At 37.0% G+C, this 10098-nt stretch overlaps 1 protein-coding gene across 4 annotated transcripts in view; it reads right to left on the reverse strand.

The window, feature by feature from the left end:
- Positions 1 to 3696, reverse strand: part of ANKDD1B (ankyrin repeat and death domain containing 1B) — a 274509-nt gene extending 270813 nt beyond the window's left edge. For all 4 annotated transcript variants that reach the window (XM_053701390.1, XM_053701391.1, XM_053701389.1 and 1 more), the window contains exon 1: positions 3337 to 3696. In XM_053701390.1, coding sequence (XP_053557365.1) covers positions 3337 to 3481 — 145 coding nt within the window. In that variant the 5' untranslated portion in view covers positions 3482 to 3696. The remainder of the gene's footprint in view (positions 1 to 3336) is intronic.
- Positions 3697 to 10098: the final 6402 nt, after the last annotated feature.

Genomic DNA, 10098 nt, shown 5'->3' on the forward strand with positions numbered 1-10098 from the left:
TCTTGGACGATGTCCCTTAAAGGGAACCTTCAGTGTACGGCTGGGAGCGTATGAAGAGGATGCTCCATGTCGGATGTCTTGAAGAAGGAGCCGCTCTGCATCGGAAGGATGAAGATAGAAGATGCCGTCTGGATGAAGACGGCTGCCTGCCTGGATGATGACTTCTTGCCGCTTGGATGAAGACTTCTCCCCGCTTCGTTGAGGACTTCTTGACGCTTGGATGAAGACTTCGCTGGCTGGATGAGAATGGATGTCCGGTCTTTAAAAACTGTAAGTGGATCTTTGGGGGTTAGTGTTAGGTTTTTTAAGGGTTTATTGGGTGGATTTTATTTTTAGCTTAGGGTTTTTGGCAACTTTTAAGGGCAATGCCCATCCAAATGCCCTTTTCAGGGCAATGGGGAGGTTAGGTATATTTAGATAGGATTTTATTTGGGGGGTTGGTTGTGTGGGTGGTGGGTTTTACTGTTGGGGGGTTGTTTGTATTTTTTTTTACAGGTAAAAGAGCTGATTTCTTTGGGGCAATGCCCCGCAAAAGGCCCTTTTAAGGGCTATTGGCAGTTTAGTGTAGGCTAGGGGTTTTTTTTATTGGGGGGGGCTTTTTTATTTTGATAGGGCTATTAGATTAGGAGTAATTCGTTTTTATTTTTGATCATTTCTTTTTTTTATTTTGTGCAATTTAGTGTTTATTATTTTTTGTAATTTAGATAAATGTATTTTTTTAATTTAATTAATTTTATTTTATTTTAATGTTAGTTGTTAGTGTAACTCAGGTTAGGTTTTATTTTACAGGTAAATTTGTATTTATTTTAACTAGGTAGCTAGTAAATAGTTAATAACTATTTACTAACTAGTCTACCTAGTTTAAATAAATACAAACTTAGCTGTGAAATAAAAATAAAACCTAAGATAGCTACAATGTAACTATTAGTTATATTGTAGCTAGCTTAGGGTTTATTTTACAGGTAAGTATTTAGTTTTAAATAGGAAGTATTTAGTTATTAATAGTAGGTTTTATTTAGATTTATTTTAATTATGTTAAAGTTATGGGTGTTAGGGTTAGACTTAGGGTTATGTGTAGGGGTTAATATATTTATTTCATGTTAGTGATGTGGGAGGCCAGAGGTTTAGGGGCTAATAACTTTAGTATAGTGGCAGCGGTGACGTTGGGGGCGGCAGATTAGGGGTTAATAAGTGTAATGTAGGTGTCGGTGATGTCAGGGGCAGCAGATTAGGGGTGTTTAGACGTGGTTTTTATGTTAGGGTGCTAGGTTTAAACATACATTTTCTTTCCCCTTAGACATTAATGGGGCTGCATTACGGATTGCAGGTGTTAGGCTTTTTTTTGCCGGCTCTCCCCATTGATGTCTATGGAGAAATTGTGCACGAGCATGTCAAAGCAGCTCAAAGCAGCGCTGGTATTTGTGTGCGGTATGAAGCTCAACGCAGTCATATCGTCTACACAAACGCCGGGTTTTTGCAAACCTGTAATAGCTGCGCTATTAAAGGTGAATGGTGGAAATAACTTGCAAGTTATTAGCGAGCCACTCATAATGCAACAATACATGTTCATGGACTGTACAAATAATAAGTGTTATTGGATTTGTTTTAAACACAGCTAGATATTTTTGCATTACAATTAGTTATTTTTTGTATATGCATATTATATAGCGGAAATTAAGCATTGCCAAAATTGAAACCTCTCGTGTATGTTTGTTATAACCTTTATTGTGGTCAATTAAGACAAATATAAATAATCTCCTACACTGATCAAGCAACTATGTGCAGAACGTTGCTGGGTTAGAGCTTTGTATCATGCAGGGCACACTTTAACATCTCTGCGGGTACTAGAAAAATACATTTAAAGGGACAGTAAAGTCAAAATTAGACTTTCATGATTCAGATAGGGCATACAATCTAAACTAATTTCCAGTTTACTTTTATCATCAAATTTGCTTTGTTCTCTTGGTATTTTTTGTTAAAGGCTAAACCTAGGTAGGCTCATAGGCTAATTTCTAAGCCCATGAAGGCTGCCAATTATCTCAGTGCATTTTAATTGCTTTTCACAGCTAGACAGTGATAGTTTATGTGTGCCATATTGATAACATTGTACTCACTCCCATGGAGTAATGCATGAGTCAGCACTAATTGGCTGAAATGCAAGTTTGTAAAAAGCACTGAGATAAGGGAGCGGTCTGCAAAGGCTTAGATACAAGGTAATAACAGAGGTAAAAAGTGTATAAATATAACAGTGGTGGTTATGCAAAACTGGGAAATGGGTAATAAAAGCTATCTTTTCAAACAAAATACATTTTCAAATAGGCTGTCCTTTTTAGAGTTAAATTACAGAAAAAGCTATCAAAATAAATAATGAATTTAAGCACATCTCTTCATTCATTCATTCATTCATTCATTCATTCATTCATTCATTCATGGGTTATAAACATATGAAAAACAGCTATAAATGTACATTAGAGTCATTTTTTTAGATACACCTACGATATATTAGCAATAAAGTATTACAGAAAACCTGTTTAAAAATCAATGTTTCAATAAAGGTTTTGTTTTGTTAAGGTTTAGTTTAATGACCCTTTAAGTAAGCATATTCTTTCTAAAACACAGTTCTTTAGATAGATATTGGTGACAGTTTAAAATGGAGTGTGTGTATAGCTATAGCTGTGTGTGTATGTATATATGTGCGTGTGTGTATGTATATATTTGTGTGTGTGTGTATACGTGTGTATATATATATATATATGTATATGTGTGTGTGTGTGTGTGTATATTTGTGTGCATGTATATACGTGTGTGTATATTTGTATATGTGTGTGTGTATATTTGTGTGCATGTGTATACGTGTGTGTATATATGTATATGTGTGTGTGTATATTTATGTGCGTGTGTATACGTGTGTGTATATATGTATATGTGTATGTGTGTATATATGTGTCTGTATGAATGTTTATGTGTGTGTGTTTGTGTAAGTGTGCTTATGTATATACATGTGTGTGTATGTCTGTGTGCGTGTGTAGACGTATGTGTGTGTGTATATATGTACGTGTGTGTGTATATATATATATATATATATGCATATGTGTGTGTGTATGCGTGTACATGTGTATGCATGTGAGTATATATGTGTCTGTGTGAATGTTTATGTGTGTGTTTGTGTAAGTGTGTGTGTGTATATATATATATATATATATATATATGCACATGTATACATGTGTCTGTGTAAATGTTTGTGTGTGAGAGTGTGTGTAAAACAGAGGATACACCTTAGTACAACTATACAGTATCAGGTTGCATTTACTCTGTGCACTATGCTAAGTAACTTACAGATCTCATAGGTGGTCCTGGGGGTATCCTGAGGTCCATATCTGTTTCTCACAGAATGCACCAGTCCCGTCACACTGTTCATCACCTTATGGACATTGCTGATAGTTTTTTCTTCCTCACACTCACTATTCTCTTTCTCGCTCATATTTTCTCCCTAATGTGTAAGTTCTTATGTGTTCTACTTCTTAGTAACACTGTACTTAATGTTTGTAGAAGTGAATCTCTTAAAGGATCAGTCACATATCTGATTCCTCAAGTCTATGAAGAATACATTCCCTAACTTTCATACGGTGCTTTCTTCTCTCTGACCCACTGATCTGCGACTGACTGTACTCACTTGCTCACAAACTTGGGCTGGGTTGCAGATCAGGTCTCTCCTCTATGACCAGCATTTTAGCAGAGTTATACCTTGCAGGCACGCACAGGCTACGCACTAATTCCTGTCCTCTGGCAGTCATGTTATGCAAAACATTTTTAAACCAGATTTAACAAAAAAAGTTAGAAATAAATCAGCTAACATATGAGTCTAGAATTAGCCACATGATCTGTATATATTTTTGTTAAGCTTTAAAGGGATATGGAAGTCAAAATGAACCTTTCATTATTCAGATGGAGCAGATAATTTGACAGATATATTTTTCATGTTTCCTCCTGTAAAGCGGCAACATGGCAACCCTTTTTTGGTATCTTTTGATTAAAAGCATAGCTAGGTGGGGTTAAGAGGAGAAATGGACTACTGGGAGGTAAGCTGCTGATTGGTGGCTACTCAATTATGTGTTCAGCTAACTCCTAGTACTGCATTGCTGCTCGGGAGCTATCCGTTTAATACCTTTGCAGAAATTAAACACATAGCTATACACAAGCAATAGTGCAATAATAGATAATAATATATTACAGCATTTTATTTTTTATCTATTATCAAAGTACAGTTACACTCATTATAACACCATTTAATAAAAATTATTTAAAAACATTTGCACCAAAAAGTTATAAGGGTTTAAAGATATAAGATCTCGGGTGTTAGAAAAAAAAGACGCAAAAAAGCACTTTAACATAGAGATACATACAGATACATTGCTAAAGATGTATTTGTATATATATCAATGTGGTTTAAGTTTATATGTACACACATAGGGAATACCTATCACTATTGATGGGATCATTCTGTTGCGGATCGCATATATGACGATCTGTGTTTAACCCTTTCATGACAGGGTTAAAGTGCCTACATCAGAACAACTGTTCCGATGTAGACAAATTGAAACTACACGATCGTGCATACGATCGCAAGATTTCAATTATTGGATCGCATCTGGGGGGCGTCCCTACAATCCTAGGAACGCCCTCCAGACCGCGATTAAATCCTAGAAGCACAGGCCAGTCTAATTATGACGGAATAGAACGTCATAACGGCTTTAAAAGGTTAACATATGATCGTTTTTATTTTTAAAGTAAAAGTTTTTTCTGTCTATTGGGGCCTTTATAGCAACTAGTAAATTATGTTGTTTGAGTTCAAGAAATGTATGTACCTTTGTAATCACTTTTGTATAAGATACACTGGTGCAATATTGTGTTTGATTTTTGTATTTAATATTGTCAATTTCCATTTTTTGTATATTGTTTGAATGTTTATATTTTTTGTATATGGCCAATGTTGTTTATTTTATATTACCATGGCAGTAAAGTTAAATAAGGCTCATATACACAGATGGTATTCATCAATTAATTAACCTATCAGAAGGGCTTACAGCCTTTAAATAGCAAGTATGTTTTATATAATAGCCTGAGGAAACAGCCATATAGAGGCTGAGAAATGCGTCACTTTTAATAAATAAACTGTTTTTATCATATACACTTGCTGTTGTCGTTTGGATTCTATCATCTTGAATCTTCGATTTGGGATTTTTACCTGTTGGGCAGTGGAGTTCAGTCTGCTGGGCGGCTGTGAAGTCCCAGTTTGCCTATATTGTACCTGGAGGTGCTTTCCATTTTGTAAGTGTATCCTTATCTTTCAATTCTGCCTTACTATACTGTACTAGTCTATGGTGGTCTTTTTTATATTCCCTAAATAGGCGTTGGTGATGACCCCCTTGGAATTTTCATGGTTTGGACTACAACTGGTTTCCATAAAGTGAGCTGGACTGCTGTGAAAGTTCCAGCCTGCCCCATTAGCACCACAGGGTGCATCTTTTTGTTTAGCTACCTATTTTACTTCTGTTGGTGGTACTAGGCCATTGTGGCGCCTCTGTGTCTTTTCTTTTGTGTGTATATATATATATATATATTTACATTTAACTGTGTACTGTAAATATCTCCCATTCCAGTGTGCTGCACATAGCAGAATATGTTCTATGTATTTTTAAATAGATATCCCAATATATATCTGTATTTATATATACCTATATATAATTTATTTTTATATATATATATATAGAGGTATAAATATATATTTGCTTAAAAAATTGTCAGATATATGTAGAAATATTTAATTATGAATAAATAGAACATATTCTGTTATGTTAAGAACATTGGAATATGAAATAAATCATATTTTCATGTTGGGTTAGTGCAATTGCAAAAATCCGATCACTTTTGCGCGATAGTCGGGTGTTAGTTTGTTCTCCACTTTTTTTTTCTCCATTGACTTCTATGGAGGAAAATGTGCACGCGATATTTGATGGTAAGATTTTTGCACTAGTCAGGTTACCGCTTCAGCAAAATATTTTTTTTTACTTTTAATACCAGCACAATCCAACTAGCGCAAAAAGCTTAACTCTAGCGGAATTTTCGTGATCGCGAAAAAGCAATATAAAGCACCATTTGTAATCTAGCCCTTTGTGTTTACCACCCAATATTGGAAATGTTTGTTAAAAAAATTCTTCCTCGCATTTCTCCTGAATCTGCTACCCTCTAATTTAGGTTGTGACCCCTTGTTTTGGAATAAATTTTTTGGTAGAAATGCTTTCAGCTTCCATTTTATTAAGTTCCTTCATATATTTGAAGGTTTCTAGCATGTTACCTGTTTCCCTTTTCTCCTCTAAACTATACATATTTAGATCAAAGAGTCTTTCTTTGTAAGTGTCAGGGTACCAGGAATCAGACTGAGATGTGAAATAAAAAAATAATCACACTTTATTAATAATAACAAAAAATAATAAAGAGTCCAAAAGCAAAACGATAAGCCAGGAGTCAAAACCAGAGCTGGTAGTCAGACGATCGGGGTCAGGAGCCAAAGCGAGTAGTCAGACGAGCCGGAGTCAGGAACAAAGAGAACAGTGGAATCAGGAACAAGTTAGGGATCAGGAACCAGAAGGGACTTCAGCCAAGCCAGGTAATACACAGGAACTGGAACACAGTGAGACAAAAGCATACTGAACAGAGGCCCTTTAAATAATAAGTGATGGGGCAACTTCAGGGCGGCGGCCATGACAGGTCGCAAGATTGCTTGCTGCATCGGGGGAAAAACAGATCTGCTTAAAACCTTCCTTTAATGGCCCCATCAGGTGTTGATTTATACTCTATATGCTTCCCAGCAGAATAAGCTCCTTCGGTTAAAGTTATTATTTTTAACATTGTATGCAGCTTCAGTCCTCTGGAGATTACATCAGGCTATGGCCTACAATATACCCTCCGGCAGACAGTGCCTGTCGTTAAACAATAGTGCTAGCACTGCAGAACGAAAGCCTTCAAATCTACCATAAACGCTTGCTACTGTCAACCACTACAGAAACCTGTGGGGATGGAAGTCTGTATCATACAGGAGATCAAGGAGCAGCTAGCTTATCACCATGCCGCATTCATCGAGACCTTACAAGTCGCCCTAGGCTCCTCCAGATCAGTTGATGACCTGACTCTCTACACGCATATCCTAGGGGAGCTACTAGCAGGATCTACTCAACTTCCACTCTCCCTTATGTGCCATGGCGGAGGCTCAGAGGATGACAGTGGGACCCTAAATGCATAGACTGCACCTCCGAAGCTCACGACTACCAACAGAAATGAACTTACACAAATCTTAAGTTTTTCTAAGGAGCCATGCGAGACCCCATCCAATACCACACCGAACGCTTTGTTACCTGTTAGCTCAGAGAGTGAGACCTCGCATCGCTGGCCTCTGAACCCACTTACTGTCTCCCAGCCTCAACTAGGCCTCCCTAGAAGGAGTCAATTCAGTACAGCGGCCGATGGCCGAAGGAGAAGCTGCGACACTCTTGAAATGCCCCTATTGATGAGGGTCTCAGCTGCTGTGGTCTTGAAGGGATCGCGACAAGACCAGACCTAATACTGTTGATGAAGTGCAAACTCCCTGATGCTTCATACAACATCCTGCATGATTCTACTATAGCAGAGTTTCATCCCCTAAAATACAGCGTAACAACCCGCAGAATAGGAGTGGGGTAAGCTTACAAAGGGATCTAATAAGAGAAGATCACCCTAAGGGACATTCTTCTACCTTAAAACATACGGACTCTATGGGGATTTTTTTTTCTATTGGTTATACCAGCTTTCTATCAGCATTTCTCTATATTTGAAAGACTTGATCACTTATACACAGGGGTCTACGTGGACTTTGACTCTGCTACTCACAAATGATGATGGTGAAAGAGTGCATAAAACCGTTATCTATAAAAGTTTAGATTTTTACTAGTAGGGCTATATCCCTCTGTTCCTGCAAAATGCATTGCTTATTAATATCTTAGGAATAGGTTACTTGCTTATAACATTTTTGCAAACCTTTCCCTCAGCTTATTATTTACACTTAAATCTGTGTTGTCTGCGGCTGAGACAGCATGGTCTATATATTTACCCTAATTAAGAGGGTACGACTCAGACCTATAGCTCACCTACTACACTATCTCATAATCATTAAGGACCCTATTTCTGAGAGCAGTGGTCAATAGTAAAGTGATTTCTTCAACTTTAATCTTCAGTCAATACCCACAGCCCATAGTTAAGATCTAGAAGTGGCTCCTTTTATGGTATTTGCATCCCCCTCATTTTAAATCCCTATACAGAAACTTTAGTGCTGGGACAATAATATAATTGCTACCTATGCTCCCCCCTTCAGAGGCAGTTAAATTTCAAAGTTGGGAACTAACCTATAGCAGTCTGGGACCGTGCTATAACTTCTCCACAGTTTCTTTTTACATTTGTTACCTAGTTTAGTAGCATTCTTACATGTTTTTGGCTTTCTTTTTCTTTATATTATAAAAATGAGGTTTACCATTTGAGATCCACAAGTGATCTCCTTTGTTTGCAATTACCTTCTTCTGGTTTAAAACTTTCTTTTCTTTTTAAAGGCCCAAGAGTGGCCTTCTGTGTTATTTGGAAGGTGTATAGGCTGATTGGCATCCTATCCTTATAATGTTCACATAGTACATATGTTACTAGTTTTTTGTCTCTTATTTCCTCATTTTATTGTATGTACTCACTGTAAAACTGACATCTTATTTCATGTGACATGATAATTTACTTTATTATGTTTATGCCTTGAAATGAACCTCAAATAAATAAATAAAAATATTTAAAAAAATAATAATAATAAGTGATGACATCTTAATTCTGGGACTGCAACCTGTCTCACACTGATGATGTTTACCAGTTTGGCCATAAGAGGGCACCTAGGTGAGTGAGCAGCGTTACACACTCTGCAGCAGATTCAGTGAGAGAGGTGAGTAAAATGGCAGCCAGCAGCAAATAGCAAATAAAGCAGGGTGAAACCCTGACAGTAAGTTTTATATTGTAGACCATGTATCATTTATGTAGCTCTCATTTGGACAGTTTCTAGTTTGTTTACATCCTTCTGGAGGTATGGTCTCCGGAAATGTACACAATATTCCAGATGAGGCCTAACTAGCAATCTGTCAAGGGGCATAAGAACCTTGCTATTTCTGCTACTAATACCTCACTTAATGCAACCAAGTATTTGACTGGCCTTACTGGCTGCACTGCTGCATTGTCTACTAAATTGAAATCATCTGACATAATAATTCCCCAGTCCCATTCCTCTTATGTTGCAGTCAGTAATTTACCAGTGAAACTATAATTGGCCTTTGGGTTTTTGAATCTTATATGCATAATTTTGCTCTTGGTAATATTCATTTTAGATCACATTCATTTGCCCAGTCCTCCATTTTTTTTTTAATGCCACTCCTCATTTGATCCACTCCTCATGGAACATCAACTCTGTTACAAACAAGCACACCTTCCCTTGGAGCCCAATTCCAATATGACTAATGATCATGTTAAACAAAACAGGCCCAAGTACTGACCCTTGGGGAACACCACTAGTAAATGACCCATCATTTGAATGTACTCTATCAACTGAAACCTTCTGCCTTCTATCCTTAAGCCAGCATTCTACCCACTTAACAATCTTAGCATCTACTCCAAGGCAATACATTTTATGAATGTTTGTTGTGTGGTACAGAGTCAAATGCTTTGCTAAAGTCTAGATATGATAATCTATGGCTCCTCCCTGGTCTATTAATTTAGTTACATGGTCAAAGAAATCAATTAGATTAGCCTGACATGATATTCCAACAGTGAAACCATGCTTTCCTTTGTCTTCAAAGTTGTTTGTCTGAAAGTACGACACAAGTCTTTCCTTTAAAAGAGATTCTATTAATTTCCCTGCAATTGAAGTCAAACTGACCGGCCTATAGTTAGCAGAATCGTCCCTACAACCCTTTTTATGAAGAGGGACTACATTAGCAATTGTCCAGAATTCCAGAACAACTCCTGTTAAAAGTGGCTGATTAA

This window comes from Bombina bombina, chromosome 2, assembly GCF_027579735.1.
Source record: "Bombina bombina isolate aBomBom1 chromosome 2, aBomBom1.pri, whole genome shotgun sequence".
In the NCBI taxonomy this organism is placed as follows: Eukaryota; Metazoa; Chordata; class Amphibia; order Anura; family Bombinatoridae; genus Bombina; species Bombina bombina.